This window comes from Sus scrofa, chromosome 2, assembly GCF_000003025.6.
Source record: "Sus scrofa isolate TJ Tabasco breed Duroc chromosome 2, Sscrofa11.1, whole genome shotgun sequence".
Taxonomy (NCBI): Eukaryota; Metazoa; Chordata; class Mammalia; order Artiodactyla; family Suidae; genus Sus; species Sus scrofa.
Genome location: NC_010444.4, coordinates 73,629,324 through 73,647,854, shown reverse-complemented (window position 1 = coordinate 73,647,854; position 18,531 = coordinate 73,629,324). Strand labels below are relative to the sequence as shown.

General features: G+C 54.5%; 1 protein-coding gene across 1 annotated transcript in view; it reads right to left on the bottom strand.

Moving 5' to 3' along the window:
- PTPRS (protein tyrosine phosphatase, receptor type S) overlaps window positions 1–18,531 on the bottom strand; it is a 72,871-nt gene that overhangs the window by 32,831 nt on the left and 21,509 nt on the right. The window contains 5 exon segments of the mRNA XM_021084028.1: window positions 8,810–8,821; window positions 10,565–10,675; window positions 13,753–13,770; window positions 15,513–15,521; window positions 17,744–17,932. Of these exon segments, the coding sequence (XP_020939687.1) occupies window positions 8,810–8,821; window positions 10,565–10,675; window positions 13,753–13,770; window positions 15,513–15,521; window positions 17,744–17,932 (339 nt within the window).

Genomic DNA, 18,531 nt, shown 5'->3' with positions numbered 1-18,531 from the left:
TCAAAGGAAGGTACTTCACAAACAATAAAGAGAGAGATATATCGATATATAATAAAAGAGACATGAAGCATTATTTCATAGCAACAGGGTTTCAGAGACCAGAGTGGCTGGTCCACAGCACAGTTAGGAACACAAAAATTTATCAGCTGTTTCTCATCTTTGCTGACAGATGTGCCTTTGGGGAGGCAGCCCCTCTGCCTGGTCCCCCAAACGGGGAGCTTTGGAAGATTCAGGCTGCAGGAGTTGGGGGGGGCTCTGGGTAGGTTGGAAGGGGGCCTGGGGAGGTCAGGGGGAGAAGTGGGACCAGGAGACAGAGGGGGCTGGGACCCCCCCCCACGCTCACCCCCTCTGGGGATCCAGGGGTCCCACCCACTTCCCAGGGGGGCCTCAACGAAAAGATGAGAAACTCTAATGAAATTTTTGTGGTTTTGGGGTATAGAAACCCTTCTAAAAGCTTCTGTCGGATCTGACAAGTTTCCATTGATAGATGCAGCTCTCAGAATCACAAACAGCATGCAAAATAGGTTGGTTGAGAGAGACAGAGAGAGAGAGAAAAGAGAGAGAGAGAGAGGGAGAGAGGAGGAAGGAAGAAGAGAGAGGTTAATGCGAAGAGGCCTGGATCTCAGGGGCCTTTAGTGCACAATCATGGAGGGACCAGAGAGAAGAGACAGATGGGCCGAGAGAAAGACAGAAAACAGGAACACAGAGAGGGAGGGACAGAGAAAGAGAGAGAAGGGGGGGAGGGGGCCCACTTCAATGCTGCGTATTAATTCTAGCGGATGCGACCCAATGTGACATGTCACATTGTCACATCACAGCCCTGGCAGAATAATAGGATATTAATAATAATAATAACAATAATAATAAACGAGGGAATGAACTTGAACGTTGAGAAAACAGGGACATGTTCTGTGCATTTCTTAGCGGGGAAGCGGATGCAGCCTTCTGTCCCAATCTCACAGACCACGAAGGCAGCAGGATGCATTTCGGGGGCTCCATTTTCGGAAGTTGGACAGGGTTGTAGGCGGCAGTGCAGTTAGAGGGGAGGGGAGGATGCTAATGGACCGGGACTGTCGAGAGGCATGGCTGCCCCGTAGGCGATGTCTCACTGGCACAGAAAGGACTTGGGTTAGCTGGTAAAAAGCCCTCCTAGCCAGAATGAGGTTGTCCCCGGCTTTAAGAAGTTCTGTGGACACGCCCCCCTCTTTGGGCAGATCAAGGAGCCTTGCCTCAAACTGTAAAGATGCCACATTGAAGGCTTGGCATAAGGAGGACCATGAAGTGACTTGCAGCAACCTGACCTGTCTCTAATTTTCACATGGGACTGGGGGTGCAGTTGCGCCCCTAAGAGGGCGGTTGTAGGGGGTCTGGCCTGTTATTTGGAGGAGGAGGGCTCTGGGGCAAAGGGGGGCAGCTTGGTTCCCTCTCAATCCCTGTTTCCTAATTCCTGCTGGAGGCAGAGGAGGGGGAGCTCCATGGAGGTGGGAGGTTGAGCCAGGAAAGCTGGAAGCCCTTCGGAAAAGGAAGCCCCGCGAAAAGTCCAGAGTCACGTTGGAGACAGGATGAAGTGGAAAGTATCGGCAGAGGGGAGGAGCTGGGGGGGTGGGGTGGCAGGGAGGGGAGACAAAGGGGCCATGCAGACAGACTGGGGGTGAGGGGCGAGGTGGGGTGCTGAGATGGGGGGCGGCTTTCTGGCAGGACTGGGTGGAGGGCGAGGGGGAGTCAGGGGAGAATGGGGTCCGGCCAGCCAGCGGACGCGGTCCAGGCCAGCCACCGGCATCCACAGCGAGGCACGAGTGGGATGCCCGAACCGCTGCGTTGTCATGGAAATGGAACACGATGGGGGATGAGAGTGGGGGAGCTAATTAATCAAGGACAGAAAACGGCATCGACGTCCAAAACAAAACCTGGAGAAACAAATGAAAAAACAAAGCAGGGGGGCGGGAAAAAAATCCCCAAACCAACCAACCAACCAAACAAACAAACAAAAAAACCCCTCCAAAACACCCAAAAGCAAGAAGAAAAAAGAAAACCAAAACATGGAATGGGTGTGGGGCTGAAAATCGGGGTCTGAAAGGAGGAGGGCTGTGGCTTCCCCAGGGAGGTGCCCCCCCCACCCTGGCAGAACACAGCATCTGGCCTCCCCACCCAGCACCCAAGGGCCCTGGCAGAGGCTTGAGGCAGCCACAGAGGTGAGATCCTCAACGAGAAAGAACCAACCTTCGGAGCAAACCAACCCAGCCCCAGCTGACAGGAGCCCCTATCAGCCCTCTTCTCCATAACACCCTCTCTGGTCCTCATTTAGGGCTGAACAGAGACCAAGTCCCTTTAACCCACAGCAAGGTGAACTCCTCAAGGCCTCAGGATTCCATAGAAAATGTTTTTGAGGCAGAGGTTGGGAGGGCGGTTGAGGCCGGATGAGCCCCATGGCCTCGGGAAAGGCCCTCCTCCTCCCAGAGCCTCAGTTTCCTCTTTTGTGAAATGGAGGCCATCAGTGATGTGTTAAGAAGGCCATTAAACTGACGAGGGCAGTGCTCAGCACACAGGAGATGCCCACCCTGGTCATGGGGCTGGTGAAGTTTCCTTCTGGCCTTCTAGGGTGCTGGTAAGATCAACTAGGCACTCTATGTTAAAGGAGTCTGGGGATGAATTAAGAGTCTTGAAAGGAATAGAAAGAATTTCTATTGAATCCATATTTATCTCTTCTAACAACTTTGAGAGGCCAATGACCTCATGCCCATTTTGTGGATGAGGCAGTAGAGGTCCAGAGAGGAGCTAGGGCTAGCTGGAAATACAAAAAAAAAAAAAAGGAAATGGTAAGGCCAGACCTCACTCAAAGTCAGGTATGCCTTATCCCGACCTCTCGAATAAAGTGAGCCTTTTCTCACCATGGTAATTAGCAGGAATTATAACCCCATGCCTCTTCTTGGCCCTTTCAAACGTGTGTGTCTTTACCCTCTGGGGATTCCAAAGGCAAAAGTGCCCATCACCTATATATACCTATCAACTGAATAATGCCCAGAAACCATCAGTTGAATAATATCCAGCAGCCATCATAATACTTGTCCCAAAGCCATTGGTAAAGGTTCTTACTGAAAGGGATTGTTGGAACATCAAAGAGATTAAGAGCTTTTTAGGATTTAAAGATTAAATACGAGCCCAATTCATCCCTGTGTAATGCTCAACATCGTGTCCCAAAGACCCTGTTCACATCTGATCTTAAAATATCTTCCTTTAAGAGTGTCGTAATTTGGAAGGTATCTCCAACACTTTTCACAAGTAGACACGAGGCATACATCTCGAACACGTAAAAGGGCTGCTGTACAGGCTTGTTAACTATAAGTCAGTTAAGAGTGGGAGGACATTTATCAACAACTGTAATTTTGGTGCTCGCAAATCCCCAACGTGGCCGGTAGCCATCAATTCAATGGATGTGCCAAACATGCTATAAAGGCTGACACCCAAGACATGCTGCCCACTTGCTTTCTCACTTATCCCATTTGGGTGTGCTGCAGGAAGAGGGCTGGTTTGCCACGGGTTAGGAGAGGACCGTGCCCATGAGCGCTATGTGCCTTAAAACTCCCGGGGGCAGGGGGGTCGCATAAGGCCTCTGGGCATCCTCCCAGCTGGCAAGGGCGGGTGGCTGACGCTGTGTTCTGCCCAGTTTGGTGCTGACTCCCACCCACATCATCTTTCCACCCCTGGCTGCAAGCTTGAGGTGCAGGTTAGAAAATAAGGTGGGCGCGGAACCCACGGGACGGAGTGGCCCCGCGGGACCCCCGCCCCCAATTACCGACCTGAATGGAGGGTCCAGGCGGGTTATAAGGGGACCACACCAGCCTTGGTCCTCAGCACGCTCCAGCTGGCTCTTGTTTCCAGCTCTTCTCGTCACCGAGTAGCCGGGGGGTCCCAGTGGGGGGGACCCGCATGGGTGAGGGATTCAGGAGGGTGGGCGGTGGGGGGGGTGGCGGGTTGGGGGGGGTTGGGTCGCTTCAAACCCCGATTCACATGGAAAAACAACTCAAAAGCCGTCAAAGCAACCGGGAGACGACCCCTCCCCCAGGCAGGAAGAGGCAGAAACTCAAAAACCAAAAAAGAGGGAGGGGGTTTCCAGGGGAGAAGGGGTTAGGAAAGGGTGAGGGAGAAACTCAAAGTGAGGTGATCTGGTTGAAGCACTAGGTAGGGAACTCAACAGTGTCAGACATCTCAACGATTCAGCAAGCCGCAGCTCCGAGGTGGGGGGTGGGGGGGTGGGGCTCTGCTAGGCATTTTGGGGTGAGAGGAGCTGCGGGGTGCTCCTCCAGACTCCAAAATGAGGATGTGGATGGGGAGGGGAGGGGAGAGGTGCCAAGAAGTTCTGCAGCCTCCACGGGGTTTACTTAAGCTTAGATTACACCTGTCAGGGGAAGGGACGGGTCCAAGGCCTAATTCCAAAGCCCGTTTCTCAGCTCCTCCATCGAAACCCAGCCTGTGGCCCAGGGAGGTGAGGGTGGAAACCACCCCACAGTCTGCCCTGTGCACCTTCCTTCCCCTCTCATTTCTCCGCCATCCTGCCTCCTCCATCCCACCACCAGCTCCCTCCGCCATCGGGATAGCGTGCAAGGCCTGGAGGGACCTGGCTGGGCACCTGGGCCCACAGGCTGACCAGCGGCCTTGGAAAGCTGTTAGCATTTTAGGCTGGACGTTTTGCTACACTGTAGATACTCTTTATTATTATTATTATTTTTTTTTTTTTGGATACCCTCTCTCTCCCAACTTTTCTCCCCCAGTTCTAGCGAAAAATGGGATGGTATCTTGCCAATTGACTGACTCCCCTTGCTCCCTCGCTGTGGCCGCCGGAGACACGGGGCTTTCCAAATGACAAGGTGTAATCTAATGGTCCCCTCACCCCCAAAAAACAGAGGAAACAGCAATGCAAAGGGTGTGAGGCAGGCAGCAGGCGAGAAGTGTCTAGAGCTCAGTGTTCCTGCAGAACGGCCCCACCCCCACCCGCCGTGCCCGAATGGAGGAAAGCCTGCCTCCCCACCCATGGAGCCCCCTCTCCCCTCGGGATGAGGGTGGGATGAGGAGAAGGGCTGGGTCCTGATCTGCCACTGCCTACCACCAGGGTCAAGTCAGGGGCTTTGCGGGGTGGGGGCTGAGGTGGGAGGCATGGCCAGATGTGATGAGCAGGAACTGGGGAGCTTGCCAGCATACCCCAGTGGCAGTTGTTCTGGAGATACAGGGGGGGGGCTCCAGGCCCAATAACGGTACCCACTCCTGTTTGGGGGTGCCAGGAGGGAAGGGGAACACCTAGAGGCCATATCTGCCAATTATATGGCTCGGGTGCCAGAAACTTAATTTTAAAAACAAGTTGTCTCATAAAATGCCATGCTATGAATTGATCTGCAGAGGCCTGGGGATGGGTTGTAGATAAAAAGTTCTGAAGAATACCTGGAAATTGGGGCAATCTAGATCTCCCTCTGGCATTGGATACTGATCTCTTAGCTCAGCATTGGCGACCTGACTTTAAATTATCCCCCATCTGGCCTCCTCCAAAATCCTGACAATATACTAAGTCTCCTGAAGGTGGAAAGCTCTTTCCCACGTCTCCAGCTCGCTCCAAGTTCCTCCTGCATGTTTCCTATGTCATCAGGCAGGTGGCACACCATTTAACTGGGTCCTGTGCACCATGGTTCAGTAATGCTATGCTGCTAGACCAAGTGGTAAAGACACCATCTTCAGCCACTAATTTGCACCTTAAAGGCTGATGATTTTAAAGGGACAAAAAAAGAAAACAGCCAGGGAGAATATAGTCTGATCATCTTCCCACCTTGTCAAATGTTGGAGCTGCATCTTTGTTGGGGGAGTTGTGGGAGTATAGCTGACAGGTGCATTAAAAAAATGGACTTGGTTTTGACTGTGGCCCTTTGGATCTCAGAAATAAAGTTCAAGAGAAGGGCAAATCTGAATACTCCACCCCCTGGACCATCCAGGGTCAACAGAAGCTGGATGTTGGGAACTAAAGGAAGAATTAGGTTAAGGGTAGAGATTCCTTGCAGCTAACTCCCAGGACTGGTTGCCCTGGCAACAATGGAAATGTTTGAGCAGCTGGCAGGGCAGAACATGCTAGGTAGCTCATCTCTTCTGCGAGGCTGGTACTTATCTGCAAGGGTAGCCTAACACCCAAACTGGGCTTTTTGTTTTTCCCCCTCTTTTGCCACTCTGGCCATAAAACTTCCTGAGGGAGTGACAGGGAATGAGATGAGAGACATACCTCTGGGGAGGCCAAATCTCATGGGAATGGGGTTGGAGCCAGGAGAAAATGGGACTGGCTCATAAAGCACCAGTTAAAAAAAAAAAACTGAGCAAGCGAATTAATATCTCCCTCCAATTATTTTTCAAAGCAGTTTCCCATAAGCCGTCTTATTCAAACAGATCTATGAAATACGTGATGGGGAAACTGAGGTCCCCAAAGGGAAGGGACTTGCCCAGGCCATTTATTTGAACTCCATTTCTCTGTTTTATAGCAATCTTACTTGCAATTTCTTGTGTGCTACACAGGGCACTAGACAAGAGTTAATCTGTTCTATGGAATTCTCTCAACTACCCTGTGAGCTAGGCATATCGATGCTTCCTGCTGTTCAGATGAAGAAAGAGGGACTCCAAGCAGCCAAGGTCACACAACCAGAGAGGGGCACAGGCAGGATTTGAATCTGGGATGCCCCAAGCCTGTGTTCTCACTCCTAAGCTATACTGCCCCAAAGTTCAAGTGGATATCAGAGACCCCCAGTCACATCAGTTCCAATTCACTGGGACCCAGTTTTGGTAGAGGAGCTGGAAGACCTCTCTCCTCCACTTCTCAGGGAGGTTCTGCCTGGCAGTTCTCACTCTGGATTCAAAAGAAGATAGGAAAAATGAATCCCCTATTATCACATTTCAAGTGCTCTTGCCAGCTTGGCCCTGAACTTAATAGTCTGGAGTTTAGTGAAGGCAGGTGAGGGACAAGAGAGAGACAAAGGTGACCCCAAACAGGCTGGTCTCTGCCCTCAACTATCATCTATATTGGGTAATAAGCTGGGGGCTGGCTCGTGGCTAAACATATAAGTGGATATGGTATTGGGAGTTGTTTTTTATTTGGGGTTGGAATGGGGCTCTCAAGGGCTTGCCTGTCCTCAGGGAGGGAACAGAGGATGGGAGCAAGCATCACCAAAGGTTTCAAGAGTGAGAGAGACACACAGAGGAGAGCTGAAAGAGAGAGAGAGAGGCAGAAGGAGAGTTGGGGAAGCAGAGAGAGAGAGAGAGAGAGAGAGAGAGAGAGAGAGAGAGAGAGAGAGAGAGAGAGAGAGAGAGGGAGGGAGGGGGGGAGAGGCTGCGTTCAAAGTTCCCCAGGGTTTTCTCCAGAATTCCACAGTTCTGATGCTCAGGTACTCAGAAAGTGACCGTGCTGTGCTGCTGGACAAAAATAGCCTGTGACTGGGCCTGGAGCCTATGAGGTGGTAGGAGAAGCAGCCAACATCATCTGGAGAGGCAGAGGCATAGCACTAAAGGGTAGAATAATGTGTCAAGTATTTCTCCCAAAGTCTGTCATGCTACATTATCTGAGGGGCAGTTCCATATTGGTGCCCAGCCAGGATGCAAAAAGTCATCACACTAGCTACCGTTTTTAGCATTGCCTATGTTGCCAAGCATGCATTATCTGGGGAGGATGGTCCATTTAAAGGTGGCCACTTCTCATATTTGGAGGTATTGCTCTCAGAATGCTGCCTGCCCATTCAGCTGTGCTTCAAATGCCTGTTTGGGGGTTGTTTGGGACAGTGGGAGATGGTCTTATGCTGAGGCCTGCTTAAGCTCCCTTCCAACGTGGCCACCCCATGGAGCTGAGGCATCAGCTCTGGGTAAAAGAGAGCCGGCCAGGCAAATTAGGCTGCTCTCCCCACACACCCAACCCAGGCTCTGACCTCCCGCCATCTGTCTACACCACCTCCCTTGTGCCCTTGAGCCTGGGCGGTCACTTTCTGCCCCAGCATCCCAGCTGTGGGACCCCTTCTGCCCTCCTGGATGGTAGGTGGGACAGGAACACTGGCTTTTAAATCACAATGCGTTTGGAGAACAACCACACAACAGCTCAGCCCAAGAAACCAAAACCAAAGAGCACGGAAACACAAGACAGAACCAAAGACGAAACGCTTTGGGGGAGGAGGGGGCCAGGGAAGGAGGATGGGAGGGGGAAAAAAAAACGAACTCATCGGTTTTTTCCCCCCAAAAGGAAACAAAATCAGAAAATTCATAAGTAAATAAAAGGAAGAAAGAAAGAAAAAAAAAAAAACGAAGGAAACCAAAGGAGAAAAACAGAACGGAAGACGAGAAACACTCCAACAGAAGGCGTTGGGAATTCACCAAACCGAACCGACAAGAGTGGCATGCAGAGAAATTTTTACATTCTCCCAGCATGCATCAGGCCCAAGTTACCATGACGACGAGGAGTGCAAAAAACTTAGCAACAACATTACCAAAGGATGCATAGAGGCGACCACAATGCAAGCATCGCATGTGTGCGGCCGGCCCTAGGCCGGGCTGGGCGCGGCTGAGATTTTCGTGTCTTTCTGGGTTTTTGCTCTGGCTTGGCGGTTTTTTTTTTTGTTTTGTTCACTTTGAGCTCGTTATTTGTATTCCATCATGTATTCTTTTAAGTTTGTTTTGCTATTATTTTCCATGTGCATGTCTGCATGTGTCTGTGTGCCTGTCTGTATGTGTTTCGTGCGTGTGTGTGTCACTCAGAATGTAAAAATGTGGGTAAAGAAAGTAAAAAAGAAAAAAACACACCAACCTTCTCGAAGCTCTGAGGGATGTAAAGGGGGTTTGATGCAGAACACAATGACATGGGGAGAAGAGAAAAAATAGGGGAGATACAGAGAGTAAAAAGAGGACTTCCCAAGGCTACAAGCTGCAATAGTTTGTTGAATTTTTTCTTTAAACCAAAAAAAAAAATTAAAATTAAAAAATAAAAAGAACAGCAACGACCTTTTAGTCTTTCCTCCGCTCTTTCCTTGACATACAAGATCTACGTTCACCTTCCACGATTTTTTAAAATTCAATTTTGGAGCGTCTGAGACCCAGGCAAAGAAAGGGAGGCTGGACCCCCACGAGAAAGGACCCCACCTCCGGGGGGGTGGTGCTGAGGACACAGAAAGCCCCCCTCCCTTGTCACACCCTGGCTAGAGGCCCCGCCCCCGCCCGGCCCCCATGCCTGCTGTCCACACTTGAGCTCTGCCAGCCTTACAACCCCCCATCCTGGGTGTTGGCAGAGAAATAAGCAAGTTAGACGAAGACTGGTCAGCTGGGAGTCGTGGACGCACTATAACTCACCAGAGGTGCCATGGCAGCAGATTGGATGTGTGTCCCCTGCCCACCCACGCCCCTGCATCCCCGTCCCCTCCCCCCAGGTGGCCTCCTCCTCCTCGGAGACCGAGACGAGATGCAGAACCCAAGCGCAGCTAGGGCGCTGCGTCAGGGCTGGTGGGAGGACCGAGGGGCTGAGGGTCTCTGCCTGAGGGAGGAGCCTTCTGGCCTCCCAGCAGGGGCTGGGTGCGTCGAATGGGGGAAACGGAGGCCCGAAGAGCGGGAAGGGGGTCAGGTAGACAGAGCCCATTGCAGCAGCCCATCGGGTGGTGGTGGGGAGGCTGTTTAATGGGCCTTGTTTCCTGGCAGGCAGAAGCTGTTTCTACCACGAAGCTGGTCAGAAACAGCCTTGGGGATGCAGGGAGATGGAGGAGGAGGAGGCGGACTGAAATCTCTGAAAGGGCGAAAGAGGACCAGCCTGGGGATGAGAGAGGGGGCGACAGAGGTATCTGGGGGCAGGCACAGCCCCCTCCCACCTGGCATCTTTGAGAGGACACCCAGGGGCTCAGAAGGAAGTCTGTGTAGCTGCTTCCCAGGCCCTCCGGGGGAAGGGGTGGGGGGTGCAGGATCTCAGCCCGAGCCCAAGCCCAAGGGCGTCTGCCTAAAGGAATCCCTCTCTGAGGGTAACCGAGAGATCAGGGGCTCTGGGGTGGCCGAGGGGGTGGGGCCGGCGGGGGGGCAGCCTCGAAGACCCCTCCCCAAGCCTTAGATTGAGGGCGCTGGAGGGGGGCGGTGAAGGGGTGAGGGAGCTACGAGGCCACGAGTCTGGAGAAGCAAAGCAAGCACACAGCAGGGGGAGGCACCGCACAACACACCACAGAAGCCAACTCGGATGGGTGGGCGGGCGGGGTGGGGCAGAGGCCTGCAGGCTCCCCCGGCCCTGTAGGCCCCCGATGGACCCCCGCCCCCGTTCCCTCCTGCCGCCCCCCCCCCAAGTTCTGCAGCCCATGGGGCGGCCATCACAAGGCACGGGGGTGGGGGGTGGAAGCTGCCCCCATTTTACAGGCAAGGAAACTGAGGCCCAGAGAGACACCGCCTGGCCCAAGGTCCCACGGCCCCCAGCGGGGGAGGGCCTGCCTGCTGGGGTCTGCAGGGGACAGGGGAGCCCGGAGGCTGTGAGCCCAAGGGAGGGGAGACAGGTGGGGCGGGTCCCTGTCTTTGACCTGGACGCAGTGTTCCCTACCTCGCACGTAGAGGTTGGCGGGTGACGAGTAGCGCACGCCGGCGCTGTTGGTGGCCACACATTCGTATTTGCCCTGGTCAGTCTCCTCACTGCTTTCAATCTGCAGGGCTCCTGTGGGAAGAGGGGACAAGGCCTGTCCTGTCAGGGGAGGCCCCAGGGAAAGGGGGCGGGCAGGACGGCTGTCCCAGGGCCCTGTCCAGCCTGTCTCTTGGGTGGGCTGGGCCAGAGAGGCAGATGAGAGAGCTGAGTCAGCCTAGAAGCCTCTGCTGGACCGGGGCCTCCCTGCCTGCGGCCCCCCCCACCGCAAGCCTGGCCACACTGCATGCCCTGCAAATCCTCCATCCTCAACCAGGACCTCATATGCGACTGCCAAGTTGAACGACGAGGCTGGGAGAAGTGCGTGCCAACAGAGGCGTGTTCAAGAAATCACCCAGGAATGCTCCCCAGGTCGGGGGTGGAGGGCAGGTTGGCTGGCATTCCCAATGCACAGCAAAGACCCTGGCGTCGAAGAGGCCACCACAGATGATATGCCATCTCGGGGAGCTGGTGGTCGCTCTCTGGTTTCAACCAGCGCCCACGTGTCAAAATGAACATGGGTCTGCGTTCCTCAAGTATGTTTGGAATCATAAGTCTCAAGGCCCACAGTGTCTGTGATCGGAGCCAGGGTTGTGTTTCTTCAAGGCCATTTACAGTTCAGGACTGGGTTACCCTCCGCCAGAACAAAGGCAGGGAGTTCCCGTGTGGCTCAGGGGTAACAAACGCGACTGTTATCTGTGAGGACTTGGGTTCGATCCCTGGCCTCTCTCAGTGGGTTAAGGATCCAGCATTGCCATGAGCTGTGGCATGGGTCATAGATGTGGCTCGGATCCAACATTGCCGTGGTAGTGGCGTAGGCCAGCAGCTGCAGCTCTGAGCTGGGGAACTTCCATATGCCTCGGATGTGGCCCTAAAAAGGAAAAAAAAAAAAACGAAGAAGAAGAAGAATGAAGGCAAAGGATGTTGGAAGTGACACAGGTCAAGTGTGTCTGAAATCAAAGGCCTGGATCCAAGCTTTCCGAGCTGGGGAACTTCCATATGCCTCGGATGTGGCCCTAAAAAGGAAAAAAAAAAAAACGAAGAAGAAGAAGAATGAAGGCAAAGGATGTTGGAAGTGACACAGGTCAAGTGTGTCTGAAATCAAAGCTGGATCCCGGGGGGCCAGGACACTATGTACCTGAAACTGAAGGGGACTCTGAATTGCCCCAGAGATTTAAAGGCACCTAAGTCAGTCTGTCTGGATTTAACCAGGTCTGGAGTCAGGATCCTGGTGCTTACCAGTAACCAAATGAATTTTCTCAAACATGTTTGCAATCATGAAGGAAGACCCAAGTCCAAGGGGCTCAAAGGTTAATGAGGAGAATTTTCTTTTTTTTTTTTTAAAGGTTGCACCTATGGCATATGGAAGTTCCCAGGCTAGTGGTCGGATCAGAGCTGCAGCTACTGGCCTACACCATGGCCACAGCAACACTGGGATCCCAGCTGTATCTGTGAACTGCACTGCAGCTCACGGCAATGCCAGATCCTTAACCTGCTGAGTGAGGCCAGGAATCCAACCGGCATCCTCACGGACACTATGTCAGGTTCTTAACCCACTGAGCTACAACGGGAACTCTGAGAATTTTCAGAAGTGTTTGAAATCAGCAGTCTGAAGGAAGACCTCAGATACCCACAAATATAATTGAGGTTCTCAGGCCTCTAGTGGGTTTGAAATCACAAGCCTTTATCAAAGAATTTTTTGGTCATGAGTGAGCACGCATTTAAAGAAGGGGTCTATTTTCCCAAGCATATTTAAAAATCACAGGCCCAGTCAAAGGTCTTGGTGCCCACGAGTAAATGAAAACAGGGCTGATCCCCACCCCTTCAATGTTTGAAATCACAGGCTCAGATGAAAGACTTAACTTGCCATGAGCATGTGAATATGAATGAAACTTCTTAAGAATGTTTGCAAGTACAGAGCCTTGATTAAACACTACAGTGCCCACGAGTAAATGAAAACATGGCTGAGATTTCCCTGAAGATACCTGGGACCACAGGCCTGGAACGAATCATTTTCACAAGTAGGTGAAGTCAAGCGAACATCTCTAAGTATGGCTGAAGTCATGAGTCTTGATAAAATACTCAAGTGCCCATGAACAAACAAAAATGAGGCAGAGATTGCCACAGCAGGTTTGAAATCAAAGGCCTGGCCCAAAGTCCTCATTCTCCTAGGCAAATAAAGCTGCATGAATATCTTGGTGTATGTTAGAATCACAGGCCTAGACCCCGTCACTTGGTACCTGTGAGTAAATGGAGGTGAGGGGAGAGCTCCAAGTTTGCTGGAGTCACAGGTTTTGATCAGAGTCCCTGGCACCAGGAGTCCAAAAAATCCAGTCCAGGGTCCCAAGCAGACCCCCCTCCACCACCCAGCTTTGTTTGTGGTTGTCCCAAGGAAGTGAAAGGGACCCACAGATTGGGAAGTTCTCTCTGGCGGAGGAGGGGGATGGTCCTATGCGCTAGGGTTCAGTCCCCATCAACCTCAAGGCTCCAGGAGAGCAGGCAGCCAGGTGTTACTATGGAGGCCCAGAGAGGGCAGGGAGACTGCTCAAGGTCACACAGCATTTTGTAGCAAAGTCAGGACTAGACATTGACTCTTCCCTGAGGCTCCCACCCAGGCCTGTTCTAGTCCATTCTCTGGGGCAGCACCATGGGGCTGCCTTTATGACTGTCTGTCTCTCTGCTCCCTCAAGCTGGACCCCATCCCCCACCACCACCCTCAGGGCCCAGATCAGAGCTTTAGAGCTGGGAGGTGCCCTCTGCTCACTCATTGTACAGATGGGGAAATCGAGGCTAGAGATGGCTGAGGGCTGTGTACAGGGCACTGGTCAGGGGCCTGGCCCCCAGAGCTCTGGGTGGGGATGGCAGGCACTGCCCCTTCCGGAGGACACAACCCCCTGACTGCAGCCAGGTGACCCGAAGGGCCAGCATGGCCACACTTGGCCCCTAGTCACAGACAGTGACGTAGACACAGAGACTGCACGGACACTAGGCAGGGTGGCGAGGAGGAGGCATGTGGAGGGGGGCCTGGCGGCAGCCCCTCATGAAGCCTGGGAGGCTGGGTGGCAGTGAGAGAGAGCGTGAGTGGGTGGGTGGGTGAGGAAAGAGCCTCTTACCTCGGATCGGAGTGCTTTCTGTAAGGGAAGCAGAGAGAGTCAGGTGAATGTCAGAAGGCAGTCCTGGGGGGCCGGGGGGCCCCAGGGAGGCGGGGCCAGGCCACCAGCCAGGCCTGTCCACTCTGCCCGGGGGGAGAGGGGGACATGGGGCAGGGGCAGCCCTGGGTTTACAGGCTTGCTGAGGAAGAGAAGGCCAGGCTCCTAGGAGCAGGGTGGGGTCTGAGGGCTTGCCAATCCGGAGGGCTTCCTGGAGGAGGTGAGGAGACTCTCCTGGGGAAAGATGGGCTGAGTCTAGAAGCCCCTCTGGACAGGCCTGAGGGGCGTGGCGGTGCCCCACGGAGATCCATGGCCTGGCCGGGCCCTGTCAGCTGCCCTCCTTCTGGGTCGAGGCGGGGGGGGGGGAGGTCCATGACCTCTACTCTTTTCCTTCTTGGGAGGGACAGGGAATGAGGGGGGTGGGTCTTGGGAATCTTGTTAGAGACGGGGGAGAAGGGTTAGTGCCCCAGGGCCGGGCATTAATAAAGCCAAGGGAAGGTTTTACAGACAGGCCAAGTGGGAGGGACAGGGGAGGGCAGTGACAGGGGATGGAGGGCACAGGGAGGGCCCCGCAGCCTCCTTAACTTCCAAAAGGAAAAGAGGAAGAGGACTGTGTGTGTTGAGATGGGCCCTGGGGGCAGGGACAGCTCAGGAGACCAGAAAAGGTGGCCCCAGGCTGGAGTTGCCCGCCTTCTGCTCATGCTCCCGGGGGGCCATCTGGGCCCCCTCTACCTGTGCTGATCACAGCTGATAACTGAGGACACGGGCACCCCAAGGCCAGGGCAGAGAAGCTTTGAGAAAGCAAGGCTCCTTCCGCATTCAGGCCCATTTTGCAGATGGGCAAACGGAGGCCCACAAGGACTTATCCCACCATGAGGTAGAGGCAGGGATGGGCCCTTAACCCGCACTCCAGCCTCCCAGGCTGGGGCCCTTCTAGCCTGAACTTTGGGAGGACCCTGTATGATCTCTTACAAAATCTCCAACCCAAAGAGGCCACTCCTCCTCTTCACATGGGCCGGAAATGGAATTTGCCGAAGGCTGTACCATGGAGAACAAAAATCCAGGTCACTGGGAATCTAGGTCGGCCCCTGCTCGGGCTGGTTCGCTATACTTGAACTATTATGCTAAGAGAAGCCAGAGGCAGAACTTCCCACGATGGCCCAGTAGCCCACGGCCCCTCTACAGAGAGGAAAGGACACCCCGCCTTGGGTATTAAAGGCGAGAGGTGACCATTATAGGCCGTTATCATTCTCACCTTAGTAAGAATGAGCCTAGCAGCTGGTTTCAGGGGATTCAGGGTAGATGCTGGGGAAAAGAATGAGATACACCCAGGACTAGCTCAGCGGGAACACTCCCTCTCCTTCCCTTATATCCAGCCCCCCGACTTCTGTAATTTCACCATTTTCCAGCTGTGTCGAGGCCCAGGATGGGGCAGGGGCAGGGGTGGCTGTTACATGCGGAGCTCCACCAGCCCCCTTGTGGTCTTTGTTCCTCTTTTCCGTTTGGGCTCCTCTCTCTGCAGCCCCCTGGTGCCTGGATGGGGAGGGCTGGGGGGCTGGGGGCGGGGACGTGGGGGAGAGGCGTTAGTACACATGCCACGTAGAGTGGGTCACAGTTACTGTCACGGTGGCTGTTAGTCTGAGGGGAGGGGACGGCTGGGAGGCGGGGCAACATGGGGGAGGAGGGGGCGTTAGTGGTTGACGTGGTGAAGAAATTAAACTTACCAAAGGTTTCTGAACGTTTACAACGGAGGGACAAGAAAAGAGAACAGGAACATTAACGGGTGGTTATGCAGAAGCCTGTATCCTCACGGGGAGGGGTCAGAAGACGAATCAGGTTGATTATGGTGATTAAATCAGCTGCCGTTCTCGGAGCACTGAGGATGGGCCAGGCCACCCGTCAGGGGCCCCTCGCAACAACACTCGGCGGGGGGGGGGGGGGGGGGGGGCGCACGTGTTCTGAGGACACTGAGATGCCAAGAGGAGGGCGTGCCCTGGGGCACACTGGGCAAGTCGGGTGCTGAGGTCCACGCTCTTTTTGTTTGTTTTGTTTTTTGTCTTTTTGCCTTTTCTAGGGCCACTCCCAAGGCATGTGGAGGTTCCTGGGTTAGGGGTTGAGTTGCAGCTGTAGCTGCCAGACTACTCCAGAGCCACAGCAACGTGGGATCCCAGTCATGTCTGCGACCTACACCACAGCTCACGGCAACACTGGATCCTTGACCCACTGAGCAAGGCCAGGGATCGAACCTGCAACGTCATGGCTCCTAGTCGGATTCATTAACCACTGAGCCATGACGGGAACTCTGAGGTCCACACTCTTGATCATTTTGCTATATTGGGGCTGTGATGGCAGAGACCATCAAGGAAGAAATTGGAGTCCCAAGCCTGCCATCACTCCTCCAGGTGAAACCCCCCACAAAGTTGCAAATATCCTCAGAGAGGTGGGGACGGGGAAGGCTACTTCTCTCCCTGGTGCAGGGGCCAGGGTCGCTCCAGGGAAGACATTCTGGGCTTAACATCTGCCCCTTTTCAGGGTCTGGGTCTTTGCTAGAAGGAGCAGAAAGCAGAGGATGGGCAGACAGACTCCTCAGAGGACGAGGCTGAGCAGTGAGTGGGGATGGGCAGGGAGCACTGAGAACGATGGAGAGGCCTTCAGGTAGGGGTGGCTCCGGGGCGGGGGTGGGGAGGTCCTCATAGGAAGGGGAGAGAGAAAAAAGGGGGTGCACCAACACGTGTACTCAAAGTGGACGAAAACATGCGTGAGTGCCTGTGGGCACATCCTGACCACACATGCGTCCACCCACAAGGAACAGACATGCACACGGGAGGGACTGTCACTCAGACATATGTGTGGCTGAGATGCACACAGACAAGCTTCGCTCTGGGAGGGAGAAGGTGACCCGTGTGCCGAGGGCATGGCCTGTGTGTGCCCACTGGTGGGGAGCAGGTCAGGACACTCAGGACACATGGGGACCCCACGTAGATGTTCGTGAGGCAGTGGGACAATCGACACAACGCACACACAGCCCCTCAGACGGACGGACTCACGGAGGGGGCACGGAGGTGCTAAGCTGAGACACAACTGGAAGTTGTGTGGATGTGCCTGGCCCAAGGTGGCCAAGGTTTTATGCTCTGTTCCAACCCCCCCTCCCCGCCCCCTGAGTCTGGCCAGGACCAGGACAAACAGGCTGGACTGCCTGTCGGTGCCCCATGGTGTCCTTACTGCTGCAGGCTCAGAGACCATCTCTCCCTGCAGCTCTCTGGGGCTCCCCATGGCCTCAGCTGCCTCCGCCCACTACCTCCTCTGGAGACACCCACTGTTTCAGCACTGGAAACACTTGCCTTGGCCTAGTGCTCTCCTCTATTCTTACCTGTCTGGACCCCCTTACGTCCTCACTGGACACATCTCCTGCTTCAGCATAGAAGAAACCCTCCCTCTGCCACCTTCCGGGGCTCCCCATTATCTTGACTGGGCCCCGATATATAGCCAGTGGTTAGACACTGAAGATAGCCACCCTCCGTGGCTCCCCATCACCTCTGCCCGTCTGGCCCCCACTGTGTCCCACTGTTGGGGCACCGTGGACACCTGCCGTCTGTGCCTGTCTACACTTCATGAGGACAGCAGTGTTTTGGGTATTGGAGACACTGCTCCTGAGGCCTCGGTGGCTCGCCATCACTGTGCATTTCTGGGTCTGTTATGTTCCCACTCAGGCACTGAAGAATTCTCTGCCTACCACCCACTATGGCACCCCATGACCCCTGCCCGTCACGCCCTATCACATCCCCATGGGTTCAGCGCTGAATATACACTTCCCCAAGCACCCATGGCCTCCGAGGCTGCACGTCAGCTCTGCCCTTCTGTCTTCCACTAGCCCCCAGGGCTTGGGTGCTGGAGAGGGTGCCCTCCCCGTGCTGTCCTCTGTGGCTCCCACATCTTCCCAGCCACCTGCACTCACCTGATCGCAGCTGCTTGATGCGCCCGTTGCTGGCACTGGGGTCCACAGGTAAGAAGTCCTTGAACCAGGTGATCTCAGGGTCAGGGTTGCCGCTGGCAGCACAGAGCATTGTCGCCGTGCGCGTCCGCTCCACCACCTTCAGCTGGGGGCCCATGTCGATGTTGGGGAACCCGGGGGGCAGCTGGTCCTCTGAGAGTGGAGATGGGAAAAGCAAAGCCAAGGCCCAATTACTGCACGGCCATCCCTCCAGGGCGCTAGGTCCAGCCCCCGCTGGGCAATGTGACCGTTTGTAGCCTGTTTCCTCTTGGTCCATGGGAAACATCACTCTCATGTGTGGGAACTGGTAGGAAGACATCAGGCCAGACCGGTGCCTTTGACCCGGGGTGATCCTGCCCCCAGGGGACACTGGGCCATGTCTGGGGACATCTGTGGTTGTCAAGACTAGGGGACTCCTGACATCGAGTAGATGGGGATTGTTGCTCTACACCCCATAGCACCGAGGATGGCCCTGCAGAGGACCGTCAGGGCCGAGGTTACAAAACCCTTGAGTTGCTTTACAGCAGCCAGAGGGCACTTTTGGGGGCGGGGGGGCACACCCATGCAGAGGCGACACAGTCTGACAATGACAGATCCTCAGCTACCAGGGAACCCCAGATGCAGCTTTTCGAAATGTAAATGAGACCACACCACACCTCTCCTGCCTGCCCTCCCCACCACTCCCCAGAGGAACCCAGGCTCCCCACTCAGCGCTGGCCCCCACCGGCCTCGGCAGCTCCATCACAAGCCAG